We start from the raw sequence: 19,970 nt of genomic DNA on the forward strand, positions 1-19,970 counted from the left end.
TCGTTTTAGGTATACCTTAATTTTTTTTCTTAATATCTTTATCCGTTATCTCTTTTCCATATTGAGATTGACAGCGATTTATTCTTTATTTCTCATTTAGTTTAATCGCTTTAAGAAAAATAAAAGATTTCATTTCGATCGATTTCAAAATGCAGATGATTGTAATTTCGATTGCAGTTTTTGTTTGTTAAAAATATTATATTATAATAAATAATATATATCGAAAAAAAGATATAGAATAATTAGATAAACATACAGTGCCAGAAAGTCCTTTTTTGTGTGTGATTTTAATAGATAAATTTAAATAGATCTTTATTTATATACTAGAAAGAGTTTACATCCGTTGGTACTAAAATATATAATTCTTTTCTACGTGTGTATGTTACTGAAATCTACCTAAATCGCTGTATCGAATTAGATATTTTTTGTGTGTATTTGAGTGGATGGTTTAATTAATTGGATTAATGGATTGAATAATTGGATACGGTAGGTGGCGCTGTATTAGTATTTACGATAATGGCTGTCGGGTCCATTAGTTTATTAATATAAGAAATATTAGCTCAACGTCTTTTTCCTGCGCTTAGCATACTTTGAATGAATGAATGAATGAATATTTATTTGCAAGAAACATGGTAAGTATACAGGTGTTAAAATAAAAATAACTCCACACATTTCGCCACAATTAGGCATGCAAAATTTAAAATACTTATATATTAAATGAACAGTGTCAACAATTCTTATAAAAACAAAATGTCAAATACAATTTCATGTCAATTAATATACTTAATTTCATTTAATATTAATACGTATTAGAGATTAGTATCAACAATATTATTATAATATAAATACTCATTCCACTTTTAATTTCATAAATTCATTAGAAACAATGGTCAATAATAAGCCATTTTTGTAATTGGGATTTAAAGTTGGCGGGTGACAAGCTCTGATACGTAATTTAAGTGGCTGTTCTCTATTTTGTATATCTACAGATAAGATATCTAATGTTACATCTCGCCATATGACTATATCATTATATTTAAAAGTCATATCAATTTGTACACACTGATAATGGTTATTGTATAGAGATTATCACTTAATCCCTATTTTTGTTCCTGTACTTTTTCTCAATTATCTCCAAATGTATTGAAAAAAATTTGCTACAATTTTTACAGATGACATTTGAAAAAACCGTCTTTGCAGTAGGGAAGCAAATCTTAATGAAATGCATGATCTGAAGCCCGATAACCCTAATGCCAAAGGCATAAGGTTTGTATTTGACTGATTTTTATATTTAATCAGTAAACCAGATAATGACGACCACAGACTTTGAGCATACACGTAGCGTAAGCAAAATAATTGAATTTTAATAAATATTGTAACAAAAAATATTACTTTTATAAGAATTGTATTTGTCATGTAATGCCCATGCAATGTTCATGCCTATATAAAAAGGATGTCCTGGGAGGGCAGATTGTTAATAGTAGGGATTAACGGCTTCATTGTTAACAATATCAGGACTTCTAGACAAGTGGCAAGCGACTATTACTTAAGTCTTTATTGCACCAGAAATATAAAAATATACAATGACAATTGAACAATTCAAGTGAAATACAGTAACATAAAATACAATTTAAATATACACATAAAGGTACAAAAGGCGGTCTTACCGCTATGGCAATCTCTTACAGACAACCTTTGGTTAAAGGAGAACAGATAGTAGATTCATCGATGGAATCGACATCGCTAGCGAGTCCATGAGCTGGAATAAGACATCCGACATTTCTATTTCATTCTATCTTACGGACTCGCTAGCGATGTCTATTTCATCGATGAATTCGCTTGCCACTTCTCTAGAGGGCCTGATGAATATCTGAGTGGTTAACTCTTGGATATCATCGTCGTGAATTTGTCACAATGAGCTAACTATTGATTTAGCAGAGACAAGAAAACACGTAGGGATGATTCAGCCATTTTATTTTGAGAGAAAGTGATCATAGAGAATAGGATACAGGTGAATAGACAACATAGACAATGTAGTTCGGAAACCATGCATATTTTTTTAACACTAACTGATCTAACTTTATCTCCATTTGTCATCACCTGCTGGTGCACCGTCAACATATACTGATAGCAGAGGTGAGATTATCATTCTAGGAATTGCTAAATCATATAAAAATAAAAATACTCATACATATTAGATTATTGTATGCGAACTATACAATCACGTGTAACTATGTGTAGTCACAACAAATGTGTATGATAGGTATGTCAGTTATATATATCTAATCTTGCTTCAATTATTATAACTTTAATCATTTCATCAAAGAAGGTAATTGCATAAATATCCAATAATACATTCATATCTCTACTAATCCCCTTGTTCCCAGAGATTTTCTTCAAAATCTTAAATTCTATACATTTATGTCTCTCGATCTTAACACCGATAAGCATTTGGGAAATTTGTCTATTCAGACATATAAATATTTTTTTTCTACTGTAATGTTTCTTTTTATCGTGACGTAAATAATTTATTTATTATTGACCTATGAATTTATTTTGATTTCCTACAAATTTATCGCAGTCGCCTCTTCGTTATATACAATGATTATATATTTAATAGGGGCATTGAGAATATCAATATGGATTAAGTATAAAAAAAAAATAAAGTAAATATGCCGAGCATATTTGAATCCGGAAGGTGTAGGCTTACTACCGTTTCTCGGACTTATTTGTTGTTTCCAATCATTGGAGAGTTAGTTGGTAAAAAACATCACAAAGAATACTTATTAAAAAAACAAATTTTAGGCATTCCACAGAAATTTCTTGGCTAGCGGTTGCACACTCATGTAATGATTTTTAATATTTTTTTTTCCATGTTTCTCTTATTAATATTTTCTTTTTTTTTTCGCTTTATCCTTACCACTCAGTTAAAATTATATCAAATTATACTCTGAACTATTTACATTATTTTTATTATACACACACTGCACAGACAATCACCAAAAATATTGCTCTTTTTATTTTATATTTATTTTAATTATTATTTTCACGTACCCTCAAATGGGTTAAAGCTGAAAATCAGTGTTTTGTTCCTTGAACAATGTAACACGCTGAGCTTCGACCTTTTTGTATTGCTGCAGATCACACATAATAACACAATTTTATAAATCTTATGTTGTTTTATGTATTACCTATTCTTATGTACATGTTGTGTGTGATTAGTAACAAACAAATAAACGATATATCTATCTATCTATCTAATTTGAAATGACTCTCAAAGTTTTTATTTTTCACGATGATGCGATCTGTTGCATCGGAATTAGCAACTTTGTCCTCGATTTCGATGTAAATTGGACTTTGATTCAGATCGATCTATCGAGATTATTCTAAATTAAATCGTCACAAACGTTACATTATTGAGAAAGATGTTGGAGAATATCATAGGAAAATATAATCGAATTAACATCTTATTATTTTTGCATTTAATTTACATTGTTTGTTATTACAAATTTTAACCCGCCTTATATATTTATTAATTATATCAAGATAAAAATAAACATATTTTTTTTATTTATGCAAACTTAATTATAAGTATTTTTGAATAGTTATTGTATGATTCCACCGCTCATGTAATTTCAGCTGAGAAAGACGGCTAAAAAACTCAACTGTTGCTTTATTCAAATAAAAAATTAGATTTCATAATTTTGAATATATATAAATGTAGATTGTTATTATTTTTGAAAGATCGTTTTTTCAGACAGAAAAGCCTGCCACACTGCGACCTTTGTTCTTTTCTTTTCTAATTCCTATCTGTGGTAGGAATTTTAAGATGTTTTTTGTAGCGTTATTTTTTATCTCCTCAGGATATAAAGTATGTTTTCTAAAGGAGTTATATCGTTTATGTATGAGTGGGCTACGATCACAAATTAAGTGTTGCGGCGTTTCTTTATCATTGTGAAAAAATCTGCGAACGTTTTTTGGGCATAAGCCTAGTTGGGACATATGCTTATTTAGTTTGCAGTGTCCAGTGAGAGCCCTTGTTTTTTACTCAAAAGAAAATATAGACTATTAAACAGCACAAAAGATATTGAAGTTATTAGTCAAGTTCATTATTGTAAAAAGGAATGTATGAAGTGGCAATGTCCTCCTCCATTCCTTACTCCATTTCAAATAGTACGTGTATTCCAAATTTCGTGACGCATAATTAAGCGCCAAGAGGTAACAAAGAGACAAACAAACTTTTCCCGTTTATAATATTAATAAGTATAATAATTTGTGTCTGAACATCCCATTCCTAAGATACAAGGCGTCCCGCGCAGTCGGGCGGTTCATCCTGCTAAGCGCCTCTCCGCAGATCGCAGTGATGCGCGGTTATTCTAAGCGCCTATCAATTTATTAAATATAATATCGAAGTTGTAGAATATTGTTAATTAAGTGATGTAGGCGCTAGTATTGTACATTGACACTTGGTAACAGCCGTGACCGCGAGACATATGTATATACACATAAAGTACAAATGCGACTTTGTCCATAAGTTTTTTTCGTCCGCGATTTTGCAAGGTCCAAAAGAGATATAAAAAGATTCAAAATGGACCCACTACATTGCAAGTGGAATATTTTTTTTTTATACAACTTAGAATGGCAAACAAGCTGACGGCCCACCTGATGGAAAGTTGTAACCGTCGCCTATAGACATGAGCAGTACCATGGACATAATAGAGTATACTGTTTCGTCCATGATACCCCCCATGCGTAGTCATTCCTGAGGACTCAGATGTTATTCCTCTGTAGCCTGTAAATTCACGCCATATCCCACCCTTCAAACCGAAACACAGCCATGCAAACACAACTGCTTCATAGTAGAAACACGAATGGGACAGAGGTACCCAAGCAATCGACTTTTGTACAAAGTCTCTTTCTGGTGAACTGACCGACTGATTGACCCATATACATGACGTACAACCGAAATTGCTGTATCTAAAATCTTGATATTTTACAGATCGCTTCTTTACATACAAGGTAGTTAAATGACAAGAAAGGAATTTAAAAAAATTAAATTTTAAATATTTTTAATATTAAGGGTTGACTCTTAAGAGGGCAAAACGGGGGTTGAAAGATTGTATGGAACTTACATACGTGAAAGTTTAGATTTAGGTTCATGGTTCAAAACAAAATTTCTGAAAAATCGCATACCACACGCAATCGAAGTCACGGGCAAAAACTAGCAGTTTATAACAAAGTGGCAACGAAGTTCGTACTCTCGTTTTATAAAAAATATCAATAGAGTACGTGTGTACCAAACTTTATAGCGATTAGATAAAACAACAAAAACAATAAATAAATAAATAAATATACTTTATATATTATATGTATTATACTAATAGGGATAAATAACGATGCAGAAAAAAATTTAATAGATATATTACATATACAGTTATTCCTTCCACTACGGGATCTCCCCGCTCCCATATGTAACATAATAAGATATGTATAAGGATAGTCTTTCTACATTTCCATTGTCTTCTGTATTTATTAATTTTAATTTAAGATTTTGTGCCACAAAAAAGAAAACAGCTTTTATCATAACAACCCGATCGTGATAAGTATCTACATAACCTCTGAACGATATCTGTACACTTTTAGAAAGATGTATAGGCACAGACTTGACATTGGAGTTACGGAGTTATAAATACGTAGCTAAAAATACGAACTTTTATTTTGTAAGTCAATAAATGCCTTTACGGGAAAGAAATCTCGTATCGTATTAAAATATGGAGACGAGCAAACGTATTTGTGTCTCATAAATATGTAGAACTGGTTGAAGTTGCTTTAGTGTGTGGCTGCGTGCAACTCAGGAATTATCAGTTGGAAATTCTGTGAAAACAAATATGACGCGCTCGTTATTTATATTGGTATTTGTTTGTATAGTGAACATATCATTACAGGTATGAAGGTTTTAACTTTATTTTTTGTAAGCATGCTTTTACCTGATAGTTACCTGATACCTGATACTGCAGACATTAACACCACAGGAAAGTCGCTAATGCGTTGTTAAAATTAAAAAAAAAATATAATTTATTTTTTAGAATATATTATAGTAAATATAACATATTATATTATTATTATAACATGTTTATTCCTATATACATATTTAGTATACTATACAGTAAATATAAATAAATGTAGGTCAGTTAGCTCATCGTGATGGATACACCTAGAATTCAGCGTGAATGGATTTATCAGGAATTAACCATGATAGTTTCCAGAGGGAACCGCGAGGAGGTCGATCTGGTTGGGTATATTGCTAGCATTGGGATTCTCAGTCTCCATTACTAACAATCGTATGTACATATTAGTATCTATGTCGTAGTACGTCTCCTGCCCTTTTTTTTTCTCAATGTCCTTTACTCAAAGGTTGTCTGGAAGAGATTGCTTAGTGATAATGGACGTCTTTTGTATAACTATTCATTAAAATTTACTGTATTTATTATTTTTATAAGTGGTGCAAAAAAGTGTAAAATAAATAAATAAAATAGTCATTACCCGCGACTTCGCCTCCGTAAATATGTTTATCTACTAAGAAATCCTATTTATTTACAATAAATGCCTAAATTGTATACCAAAATTTATTCTATTAAATTTACTTAGTTAAGGCTGTGTCTTGTTTGTTAATCAGCTAGTGTTAAAGAATTTAATGTGAACGGAAGTGCCAAAAACCTCGATCGTTATATCAAGGTTCGCTTTGAAATATTTCCTTATTAATTTGCAATATTCAGTAAATAATACAATCACGACGATAGTCAAGATAAGGTAGCCAGAGACATTTTATCAACTATGCTGTTATTCTTATGTTTCTACTATTAATTATGAGTTAATTTTTCTGAGATATTAGACCTTTCTACTCTGTAATTTTACAGTCATATTCTACCCTTCAAACTAAATGAAACAGTCATGCAAGCACAGTTGTTTGGCGGCAAAAATACCAGTGGGAGAAAAACGATTTTTGTACAGTCTAGTAAATCTGTCTGAAATAAACAAACTATGAATTACTTTGAACTAACTATCCTGTGATAAGGATTACTGACACGTGACAACGTAACATCTAAACACAGTATAAAAAACCAGTGGTTTAACGCCTTTGAAATGTGCCTGTATGTGAACAGTAACATGACAATTCGGGACGCATTGTACTGTCTAGAAAAAATAAATGAATTGAAGTGTCCACAAGATGTTTAACAGGAAATAAATCTTTAAACAGTGGTAGTAGTAGTATTATTAGGTATTCTGTGATCTGTGTGGCAGATAATTATATTACAAAGGATGTCAGCTGTTACCAAAGCCAAACAAACGATTCACAACAAGCGCGCATTACGCCGTGAGCGGTCGCGTTCTCTGGTTCATACATACGATTTATTTAGCTATTTCGTTATCTTAATACAATAAACACTACTTCAAACAATACCGTGATGTTTGTGCACTGAAATATTTATTCTAGATTCAACTGTGATTATAAATTACATAATAATGAGAAATTCATTGTTGTTAACGATTTTTTGTTGGTTCGTCGTACAAGAATCGATACAAGTATGTATTTATTTGCATTATTCAATTTGTTATTGTTTGTTTTGTATCAATTCATTGTTAAAAAATAAATCTCAACAGATGTCTCTAGTTTGTTGATTGTATTATCTTTATAGAAATGCAATAATGCATTGTTAAAAAAAAATACTTACTCAAATACTATTTTAAGCATTCATAGGTAATGTAATGTTTTTGACGTTTTATAAGATCAGGGAACGGTTAGTCATGTATTTAAGTGAGAAAAGATGCAGTTTACACATTCAGCATGCAGATACCTTTTTGGATGGGTGACTGTTTAGTCACGTGTTAATTATAGTAATAGGAATGAGCAGTCCCATTGCTAACAACATATTTTCTCAGATCGACGTCCTCATGATCCCCTTTGGAAACCATTGTGATTAATTCCTGGTGAATTCGTCACGATGGGCGAATTGGTTTGACTACATCCTTATCTGTCATCATTTACTGATATCACGCGAGGATATACTACCAGCACAAGCGGGATTATCATTCTATTTTCACTCATAAACAAATAGTGCTGAAACGATTTTGATAAATCAACATAATTTTGTCTTGTGTTGTTATCTATATTATTTGCGTGGCTTTGTTTCCGTTTAAAGAGTGGGATACGAGAATATCTTTACAGGGTACGGGGGTGCAAGGGTAAGAATGGGGGAATTGTATTATCATTTCCATCCTTGTCTATGGAAACAGTGGTTCTATTGCCAGCAATATATATTCAGGTCGATCTTCAAATGGTTATTAATCACTCGCGAATCCATCGTAACGTGCTAATTGACTTTATTTTCACTCATACTGACATTATCATCTACCTGGTTACTTTTCCATCCCTTTAAAAAGAGTATATAAGGGTTACTATGGGTAAATGTTAATGGGGTATTACAGTGTGTTCTGTGAAAATCTTGATTCTATTGCTCCATAGATGATGGCTACTACTGTTGATAAGATGGGGAGTCGGTTTGTTTGCTATTCATTTTAAGGATAAAAGAATAAAAAATCGTCATTTTTTTTAACTTATTTACAGAAATCGAGTCCAGAAGACGACAGCTATGTGGCGGCGGTGGTAGAGTTCAAGCTCACCAGTGATTCTTCTGTGGCCTTGAAAGAATACGTTCAGTATATAAAGAATGCAGCTGAACAAGTATGTATAGTCTACTGCTCTCTTATTAAAAAAATATACGAAATTTAGGAATCGATTTTTCTGAATTGGCTCATGTTTGTGAGAACTGGATTGTGCCCGCAAATATTTGTTGCCACGTTCATTAAAACACAAGCTATTCAAAGGTAGAGTTTGATGATTGAAGAAACGTACTCGAGCGTATCGCTCAACCTCATCGTTCAAATACAACTGACCCGCCGTACCTTGACTAGGCTCGAAATACAGTGGCTTAAGTTAAAATGGAGGAATTACTCTTTGGTTCGAGCCGCTTAGGCATCCATGAGCACACGCCGTAATTCTTCAGCACGAATGGACCTTCTATCTCTCTTCTCTGCGAACTTGAAATGTATGGACTGGATTGTAACTTATGGACTCGTCTCTGCACTCTTTCGGTGAAGCTGTAAAGACCAACTTGAAAAAAAATTGTTGCCATTATTGTACTCTAAAAAAGTAGGTTATAATTAGAAACCAAATTCCTATAATTAGAAATATATATTTCAAATTCGTGAAGAAGTATAACAAAAATAACAAAATACAAGTACTATATACAGTCTATAGAATTATAGACAACTTGTTTCTGTTACTATAGAGGTATATGGTATATTGGTTTTCAGAATGCAGATATCATAGTGTTTCCTGAAATGACGCTAGTTAGAAAGTTGGAAGTCGTGAAAGTACCATTCCATGGACTATTGCGAGAGTATCCCATACCAGCTCTACATCCCGAGTTGTATGATGAGGCAAGTAGATACATAAAACATATTTATAATAAATGCATACTCATTTTTTTATTGATTTTAATTTTAATATAACGAAACCGTTCAATAGAATTTTGGATTTCGTATACGTATATTTATTTCAAATTTAAAAATAAAATAGTATAAATCCAGATAAGAAAAGAACCCAGTGGATAGTGTACAGATAGAGGACAAAAGAACATTTGCCGCGTAACTTAGTACTAAGGGACTAGTACCATGCCATATTTGAATTGCGGCTAAAATTTATATAATAGAGACACGACAAATGTTAGACACGTCTCTCATATTTACTGTATGGATCCTATAATTTTCATTAATTTTTTGTCAACTTAAGTTTATTTAAATAAAATTTATGTCAATGCCATTCACTTCACTTCAATACTCCTATAACTTTACTATAATTCTACCGTTGGGTTCAAAATGTACTTAAAATAGTAATATTTGTTTGTTTATTTGTTGCATTTTAAAACAATATTTATGGAAGAAAGTAATGTCTCTAAATATTTTTAATATGGATTTCAGCCTATTGTAGCTATATCGAAAGCAGCCAGGGACAATAAGATATACGTAGTGATCAACGTACAAGAAGAAATGGATTGCAATAATGCGCCTGGAGAGTTTTGTCCCAAGAAAAAACTTTACATATTCAATACTAACGTGGTATTCGATCGCAATGGTGCTGTTATTGACAGGTGAGATGCTTATCCACTACGAAAGTTGGAAGAAAGGATTTTTTAATGGACGGTAATGAAACGGTAACCCTGCCTACGCTATCGGTACATTTTAGCGGGGTACCAGTATATGATGACAGCTGAGAATGAATATTTAAAAAAAAAATTAATAATATATCTTTTTACATTTTCTTTGACGAAATCCGCAAAGTCTCTAATATTTTCTATACGTTAGTGTAAAATCTAAACCAGTGTCATTTATTGTAACTTGTCGAGTTGTAACCTGTCAATAACAGACATGGTAATAAGGAAATATTTTTTTTTATAGATACCGCAAAATCAATTTATTTGGCGAGTGGACGCGTTACCCGGCCTTGAAGCCTGAACTGGGCCTATTTGATACAGACTTTGGAGTACGCTTCGGTCACTTCATTTGTTTTGACCTCATGTTCCAAGTTCCGGCTGTTCAAATTGTAGAAAAGAATAATATTACAAATGTAATTTTATCCACTATGTGGTTCTCCGAGATGCCTTATTTAACAGGTTAGTGATTACAATAAGGCATTCTATCATTCGCGTATTAAGGATTCCTTCCAGGATAGCCCCTTAAAAGAAGCGTATATGTACTCTCAGACCTGTCTATAATAAACGATCTCTATGTACTTATGAACTTGATTCAACGTTTGGACTTTGGACTTCAAACCCACATTTGTACTTTAGACATTGACATGCGGGCAATGTACGATGACAAGAGACCAGAGTCTAGTCAATATTCTTAATCAAAATGTTTATTTAAAAATGCTTATAAGTCTATTTTTTTTAAGAGTATAATTAATTACCTATTCTCAAATTATGGTGCAATTAGTGCACCATCGTTTTACCGTGTATCAAGTATAACGCAATAATTCATTGTATAATATTTAAAATAAAAGATGACATGTATAGTATATTTTATTACTCATTAATGCAAAAAGAACTTTCTGCGAATAATTTATATGGGAGAAAATACTTTACATATATTATACATATGTAACACAGTAAGTCAACATGTCACATGGTGTTTGTAATACAATTTCAATAATTGAAACTTGTTTTGTAGAATACAGCAATCCCTTAAGGAAAATCCAGGTAATATTTTGTACACATGGCTCCAATTTAGATTTGTAACTTAGTTTAATAACATACCTGTTACATTGTATACTATATACTTAGTTTATTTTTAGCTCTGTTTAGGCAAGTTTATTAACCTTTACTGGTGAATATTCTAATTACCTAGAATGTAGTAAGGAAGTAGGTGTAATGTTGGCGCGTGTTAGCGTTGCGCTGGTGAGACGCGGGTTTTGGCACTGCATTTGTGTAAATAAAAAGTAGTACATTTTGTATACAATGCATAGCAATTCAAAATACGTACATTGTTACATTATATTATTATATTTTTATGCGTCGTCATTTATATGTCTCTAATAATTTATATGTCAATATATAGTAGAAGGCAAGTCAGAAAAAAAATGCCAAAGTACCTGTACGTATTTATGGCTTGGCTTTACAAATATTGGACGATAATTTGTAATTTTGATTTAAATTATATTAATAAAAAAAATTAATAAACGTAAATATGATTTGTCTTGACAAAAACCATGTGTAATGCTCAAAGATAATAATGAAGCTTAAAGGCTATAAAAGTTTGTCTCTAAAAATGTTTTTAATCATACTTTCTTTTTTTTATCTTTTTTTTGGTACCTATAAAAGAGTATTGACATTGCTAATCCATAACTACCAATATATTTGTTATTTTTATATAGCATGTACGTAAATTTTAAATTGCAGATAAGCTTATCAGTATTATTTGTTATTGTATCACTTATTTATTGGTCACCTTTGTAAGTTTATTGAACTGTCTGTGCTGTTAATAATATCATTATTTCACAAATACGAAAAATATAAATTTCCAGCATAAACAAAATATAACATTCTTTATAAGAATCTTCCTAAGACTTCAATGTATACTTAAAAAATCCGAAATAGTCAAGCTATTTTGAAATTTTGCGCCCAGCAACACATTTAGTTATTAATTTTTAGGTATGTTCGTCACATAATGGTTCAGTTGAAATTATCCTAACTGTCCTAAATAGGCATCATTCTTTTGAGTTTTATTATTATTTTTAATTTTATAAACATGCAAGAAATTCCAAGAAAAGGAATTACGCCTTCTAAAACTAAACTTTAAAATTACAGCTGTGCAGATTCAAGAGTCGTACGCTTACAGTATGAATGTGAACTTCCTCGCAAGTGGAGCCAATAATATAGCCGTTGGTACTGCTGGTAAGTTATCTTTAAGAAGTACAAAGTTTTTGCCTACTATTTGGTACACGTGAATTTCTAAAGTAGAAAAAATAATGGAATGAACCACTCCCAGGTGACGTATCAAGATAAAACATATACTAAATTTTAAGTTAGACTTTCATAATTATGAAAACAACATCTAATTTGGTATTTGTGTGACGCCGGAGTAAATAGTCATAATTTTTAAAAAATGTTATTTTAATAAGTGCAATATATATTTTTTATTGCACTTGTAAGTTACATATAAAATAATCGATTACATATAAAGAAATCTATTGGTCTTATTAAGAGCATTCATATAAACTTTTCTCAAATATCTCCCGTGTCTAATTACAATTTTATTATACTTGTAAGATAGAACCTACATCTTCGTCCATCACTAATTTTTCCACAACACATCCTGTTCATTATAATATAATTATTTATTTTATATTATTATTCGATATTATTGTCTATTGTATTTTTGTTTAATTCTGCATAACGTATAATTTAAGACTGAGGCTCGTATAAAAAAAAAAAAAACTGATTTCAATTGTTACCACAATTATTATGATTTCAAAACTGAATTACGTAACCAATTTTGATAAAATGTGTATGGGACCAATTTATTGGTATATATAACTCTTCACATAAAAAAAGAATTTTTCAAGTCGATTTATAACTGATGGAGTTAAGAGGTACACCAGAGGGAGACTTTGTACAAAAGTCGATTCCTTGGGTACTTCTGTCCTACTCGTGTTTCTACAGTAAAGCAGTTGTGTTTGCATGGCTGTGTTTCAGTTTGAAGGGTGGGATATAGCGTGAATTTACAGGGTACAGAGGAATAACACCTGAGTCCTCAGAAATAGCAACGCATGGGGGTATCATGGGCGAAACAGTATACTCTATTATGTCCATGGTACTGCTCATGTCTATAGGCGACGGTTACCACTTTCCATCAGGTGGGCCGTCAGCTTGTTTGCCATTCTAAGTTGTATAAAACGTGAAAAATATAAAAATATTCTTTTTGAAATCGATTAAAAATGGCAAAGCATTTGGAGTAATAGTACAATTATTTAGTAATAATACAATTAGTGTAATTTGGGTGATCTCATGAGCTGAGACAAACGTTTCTTTGTTCTATTTAGACATTAGTTTTTCTCGACTTGTTATAGTGTCAAATCAATATTATAATATAGGTATCGAGATCTATAATATAAGTAATTAACTAATTTTCCTCACCTGTATATTCCAGGATCGGGTATATACTCCGGGAGAGCAGGTGCGTTAATCAGTGTAATGCCAGGAGTGCCGACTACACGGCTACTCGTTGCCAGAGTACCCAAAGTGCCAGGAAAGGTAATTAATTATCCTTTATTGTAATTGATTAAAATATATAGGGGTAATGCTATTCTGTAAAATCAAACTTGATTTTAATTATTTATTTGCGAGTGATTTAAATTTGGTATTCTGTTAACAATTAAGTTTTCAAAACTAATTTCACTTCACTCATCTTTCTAAAGGTTACAAATATAAAGAATTAGGCAAAAAGAAGTGCGAATCTTTACATCTTAGTATAGACAATGTAGAAAGAAGACTGAATTCTGAAAATAGAAATGGCATTGTGGGGATATAGATAGTAATATATAATTGTTCATGATTATTCTTTATACAGAACATTCGTTTATACTTAATATATTTTTGATAAAGATAGCGGATATTTCTCTCTATTTTTTATTAAACACAAGCGGCAAACGAGCATGCGGCTGACATGATGGCAAGTGACTATCGCCGTCCATGATCACCCACAACACTAAAGGCATTGCAGGGGGAGACTTTGTACAAAAGTCGATTGCTTGGGTACCTCTGTCCCATTCGTGTTTCAACCGTGAAACAGTTGTGTTTGCATGGCTGTGTTTCAGGTTGAAGGGTGGGATGTGGCGTGAATTTACTGGGTACAGAGGAATAACACCTGAGTCTTTAGGAATGGCAACGCATGGAGGGTATCATGGGCGAAACAATATACTCTGTTATGTCCATGGTACTGCTCATGTGTATAGGCGACGGTTACCACTTTCCATCAGGTGGGCCGTCAGCTTGTTTGCCATTGTAAATTGTATAAAAAAAGGTGTGCTGCCGATATTTTAAAAAGAAATATGCTAAGTTTGGGATTCTATATTCTTAACATGAACATAATATATAGTATCACAGTGTAAATAACTGTAATATGCCGCTATACAATAACGGAAACTATTTTCTTCCTTCTCAACAGATATCAGGTAAATATCCTGGTCCGATCTTCGACAACCCCGCCGAAACCGATTCTTTGTTACTGATCAAGGACCCGTCATTACTTAAACGTGTATCGAAGATTATGACTCCAGGTTTCCAAGAGATCAATCTCGTAGATAAAGAAGTGAGCTGCAAAATTACAGCAAGAATCAGTCAAAGAAAAGGAGAAACTGTAAGTTAAAGCTAATTTCGTCTTAATTTAAAAATATAGTTATGAAGTAAAGTTCTTTCTCTAAATCTGTTTTTCTAGACGTGCGAGTGGGTATATAATAGGTAGACCTTTTTAAGACAAAGTTGGAGCACTTGTAAATTTCTATAAAAAGTTCACGTTACTGGAGTTGATGTTAAAACAAAATTTTCTATTACTAAAATTTTAAATTAGTATTACATCAAAATAATTATTCTAAGAACTAGTATAAACTATTTTTTTTAATGGAATAACATCATGTTGCAGTTATTGCGTGACTTTTTAGATGACACTAAATAATTAAATATTAATTTAACTATGTATACCAAGTTTCTACATGATTCGACTATCAATTTGACCTGTATATTAGTAAATTTAAATATAGAATGACAATTTAGTCACTCGAGGCTGCTTTATTAATGGAAATAGTAATTAATAGCATTCAATTGTATTTTTTAATCTAATTATATCTAATATATAAAATTCTCGTGTCGCGGTGTTTGTTACCAAACTCCTCCGAAACGGCTTTACCGATTTTTATGAAATTTTGTGTGCATATTGGGTAGGTCTGAGAATCGGCCCACATCTATTTTTCATACCCCTCAATGATAGGGGTGGGTCACCCCTAAATTTTTTTTATTTTTTTGGCAATTTTTTTTTTATTTTTATTTTATTATGATTTAGCATTGAAAAATACATACAACTTTAAATTTTCACTCTTTTACGATCAACCCCTGTTGTTTCATCGCAATTTTTCTATGCCACAATAGGTTTGCAAGATGACAATCGAATATAATAATTGTAGTAATGTATTTTCATGTATAGTTCTAGAAATAATGTATATGGTAAAACAACGTTTACCAAGTCAGCTAGTGTTACTATAAAAATTTAATTTAAAAGAAGTTTTAAGTGAACCTGTTTAGTAATATTAATTTGATAACACAAAAATATATATTTACCATATTGTATTATCGAATGAAAATAATAAATAACATTACAATTTCTCTTATAGGCACATTATTACCGTGCGTTTATACAAGACAGAAGTAACACCTACGCGAAACGAAAGATCGGCGTAGCGGCCTGTGCGGTCGTCGCCTGCAAGGACAACGATATAAATAGCTGCCCATATAGGTTAGTGAGGCTAATATTAAAGTTATTATTATACTATATAACAGATCTAATTACGGCTAAAAAGGGCTGATTGCAGATAGAAAAAAAAAATATACTATTACTTATTAAGGCTTACACAGAAGTGGAACAAAATGTAACTTCGTGTAAGATATTTTTGTTATTATGACGGAAAAAAAAACATATGCTGAGGTTTGACCATTTTTTTTTGCAAAACTCAAAAATACAGGAAGAATTTAAATATGTGGCCGTGTGGTCCTGGCATAGAATAGGCCACCCTTTCCTTTTCCGTGGATGTCGTAAAGCAAACTAAGACTAAGGAAGGGCGAGGGATGGGCAGCAGCGTCCCTCTTAAAACATCTCTATAGCCTGACTGCTGTTGCCAATCCGTTTGTCAAGCGTAGTAACTACTGGAAAAACCCCTCAAGGGCTTATATTCAGCAGTGGACAGTTAAAGGCTGATATAATGATGATGATATAAAAAAGTCTCCATACTGAAATTATGTCGTTGATTGTTCCTCGTCTATGCAAACATTTAAAGTACAAAAAAGCCTCATCACCTTCTATATTTTATTTTCTTGTTTAATGTTACTTCAAATGGTAAACAAGCTGACGGTCTTCTTGATGGAAAATAGAAATCATCGTTATAAATACGAGTATGAACAGCCTGCACGGCAAAGTTACTAAGGTCATCATTTATAACCTTAAAGGTGAGTCATTATCATAAAGCATTAGTTACCACCAAAGCTATTGCTTTTATAGATAAATAAAGGCAGCGAAACAAATGGAAAAATTAACAATAAGGTCTAAGTCTTCGGGCTACTTTAAGTGCGATTTTTCTTTTCTCTTTACATTTCATTTATCAAATGTGACATATCCATAGGGAGTATTTATATAGTTTATGTAGAGAGGAACAGCAGGTTCTATTTGTTCCTCACATGCGTTATGCGATGGTAATTTATACTTTGTTTTGATGGAAATAAGTGCCCTTTTAAACTGTCCTGCACTTCTGTCGGCTCCATTACTCTGTACTAATATTATTATATTTTTTTATTTTTTTTTCAGGTTTACGAAAGACGAAATGAATGTTGAATTTGAAGAGTTACGCATAGAGATGACCACGTACCGGCATCATTACAACAAATCTTTGAACTGCGACGACGTAGTTTACTTTCCAATTTCTCTACGCAACAACAAATTTCCACTCAGCCCTGTAAACTTTACGTTTGTCGATTCGTCTCAAAAGGGATGGGAACAAAATAATTTCGGAAGAGGACGTATCACCTATGAATTGAAATCGAGACAAAATGAACTGATTTCCTTCGGTATATGGGGAAGAATTTATAATAAAGACGTAAATGCGATAAGAGATATTAGTGATGAAGATCGGAAAAAATATATCGAAATTGAGAATACCATATACAATGCACCAAATATAATTTAAAAAATGTTTACAGAGCACGTTACATACGGTGAAGATGCTGATTACAGCATATTTAATATCTTGAGATGAACTATTAAGTTCATCTCAAGATATTAAATATCGTTCGTTACACATATAATTAAATGAGCCAATATATATGGCAAAAGAAAATATTATATTTTCATTGTATTGTATCTAAAATATTAAGTAATAGATAATATCGTGACATACAAAAGATGCGCATAAAGGCAGGCGCAATACTAGCATTTCATGTACAGTGAACGCTCTATATAAGCAACATCTCTATAAGCAACATTCTTTATATTTTTTTTATTCTGTTCAGCTTAGTTAGTAAAAGAAATAAGTAAAAATATTTTTCAGACGGTAAAGTATTTATTCCTTTTTCTTCTATAAGCAACTTTTTCCAATACGAAGTTTTTTTTTATTGAAATTGGTTACTTAAAAAAATTTGTTGTTTATATATAGAGCGTTCACTGTATTAACGTATCTTACTCATGTTGAAATGATAGTATTTTTTTAATTAAAAATATTATAACGAAATATAGAATCTTCACCGTATATGACGTCGTTAAGGGAGTAGCTTAGAACTTACTTTTTAGTAAATGGCTATTTTGGCTGTACATTATGGTAATCGATTGTACGATTTAGTAATGATTCGTAATTAATTAATGAGAATTTAAATTATAACGGTACTTAGTGAACAGTAGCTAATTTATAGGCGTTTTTAGGCATCGCACAACCACTCTTTGGAATCAACTTCCAGCAGCAGTATTTCCGAACCGATACGACAACATAACCTTCAAGAAAAGAGCATATTCCTTTTTAAAAGGCCGGCAGCACACCTGCAATGCCGTAGGTGTTGTGGGTGACCAGTAGTCACTTACCATCAGGTTATAAAAAAAAAAAAAAAAAGGCATTAGTTTTTTTTTTAATGGGTGATAATGGTATGGTAACCACGTCTGCGCTATCGGTATACGCTGGTGGAGTATTAGTGAGGGATGACAGATGAAGATGAAAGTAGGTCAGTTAGCCCATCCTGACGAATTAAACTAGAATTAGTCACTATGGTTTCCAGGGGGAACCACGTGGAGGTCGACCTGACAGGGTATATTGCTAGTAAAGGGCTATTTGACCCCATTACTAACAATCCCTTTCCCCCCAATATAGGCATTAGTTATAACTTAATTTTTTTATGATACTACCTACTGTGATGTTAACACATAATACTCAGTCTTTTTGCCATTTGCCAGGTTGTTTATATAATTGGCTTTTACATAGACGCTATAATAAAGCAAATTATTAGCATTTAGTTATATGTATATATTATTATTTTCTATACATTTATAGATTCATACGTACTGATTTAAATTGAAGACTGATGTTGATTATAAATGTGTACCTAAGTATGCAAGCTAAATACCTAATTTGAATACTAAAGACATACTTATATAATAAGAATTTTTAATTATACATACAATGGCAAACAAACTGATGGTTTGATGGTAAGTGATAAGCGTCGCCTATAGATATGAACAGCAATATGGATATCACAGTACATACATTATAATTATATGAAATTGAAATGTGTTACAACTCCATTTCTACGTCAAACGGATCAGCCAATTGCGGCTCTTGTAAATCGCGTGATATTACTTCAGTGCAAGCCATTGACCCTTATTGTCCTATTCACCTCAGTTCATAAAATTTTGTAACGCATTATTATTCGAATAAACGCATTAAGAGGAAACGCATCATTTTTCTACCTACTCGTATGACTAAATTACCCCAAAAACTAGTCAAAACGCAACAATATAGGCTAGTACTAAATGTATATAAAATTTTAAATTGTCTGTAACCTACATGTTGTGTATTTGTATTATAGTATATATAAATTTGTTTATAAATACATATTTTTTTATATATTTTATAATATAAGCTAAATATGTCGATATATATATTAACATTTGCATTTATTATGTTTTTATTTTTGAATCTTGTAATATCCATGGTATCCCTAATGCGTTGCCATTTCTGAGGATTTTGATGTTATGCCCTTGTACCCTAACATATAGTAGGAACTATTAGGTAAAAAATAGAAATGGTATCAGTTTATTTTTATATATTGTTTTAAAAATGTTTTTGTTAATAAACTAAGAATGTAGGTAGGTGCATATGTGTACTATAAAAAAGTGAAGAACAAATATTTAGGATTGCAACTCAGACCACGATACAAATTGTTCAAATTTCGATTTTAGCGGTTTGTGTTGACGAGTGATCTCTACAATTTATAATGATCACTTTAATGTGATAATAGCTATCTTGTACAGAATCGAACAAATATTAAATAAAAACTATTTTTTATTGTATATGTATTTTATTTATATTAAAAAAAATCCTTAAAATA

General features: G+C 31.7%; 1 protein-coding gene across 2 annotated transcripts; it reads left to right on the top strand.

Moving 5' to 3' along the window:
- Positions 1–5,790: 5,790 nt before the first annotated feature.
- On the top strand, positions 5,791–18,159 carry LOC113515228 (vanin-like protein 2). 2 transcript variants are annotated; one of them, XM_052896150.1, is made up of 10 exons: positions 5,791–5,945; positions 8,627–8,743; positions 9,376–9,501; positions 10,042–10,211; positions 10,519–10,733; positions 12,426–12,512; positions 13,768–13,871; positions 14,785–14,976; positions 16,004–16,125; positions 17,188–18,159. In XM_052896150.1, the coding sequence occupies exons 1-10, from the start codon at positions 5,889–5,891 to the stop codon at positions 17,564–17,566; spliced, it is 1,569 nt and encodes a 522-aa protein (XP_052752110.1). In that variant the 5' UTR covers positions 5,791–5,888; the 3' UTR covers positions 17,567–18,159. The 2 variants fall into 2 exon arrangements, with proteins under 2 accessions (XP_052752110.1, XP_052752109.1); XM_052896149.1 differs by lacking the exon at positions 5,791–5,945 and adding an exon at positions 7,358–7,584.
- Positions 18,160–19,970: the final 1,811 nt, after the last annotated feature.

The sequence above is a fragment of the Galleria mellonella genome, unplaced genomic scaffold (assembly GCF_026898425.1).
Source record: "Galleria mellonella isolate WM207_F2 unplaced genomic scaffold, CSIRO_AGI_GalMel_v1 utg312, whole genome shotgun sequence".
Classification (NCBI taxonomy): domain Eukaryota; kingdom Metazoa; phylum Arthropoda; class Insecta; order Lepidoptera; family Pyralidae; genus Galleria; species Galleria mellonella.

Bases quoted from the DNA above. Each gene is read 5' to 3' on its own strand.
- LOC113515228 (XM_052896149.1), top strand. From the start codon at position 7,525: ATGAGAAATTCATTGTTGTTAACGATTTTTTGTTGGTTCGTCGTACAA. The intron at 12,513-13,767 runs GTAAGTTATCTT...TGTATATTCCAG, and splicing joins TATAGCCGTTGGTACTGCTG to GATCGGGTATATACTCCGGG. The intron at 14,977-16,003 runs GTAAGTTAAAGC...TTTCTCTTATAG, and splicing joins GTCAAAGAAAAGGAGAAACT to GCACATTATTACCGTGCGTT.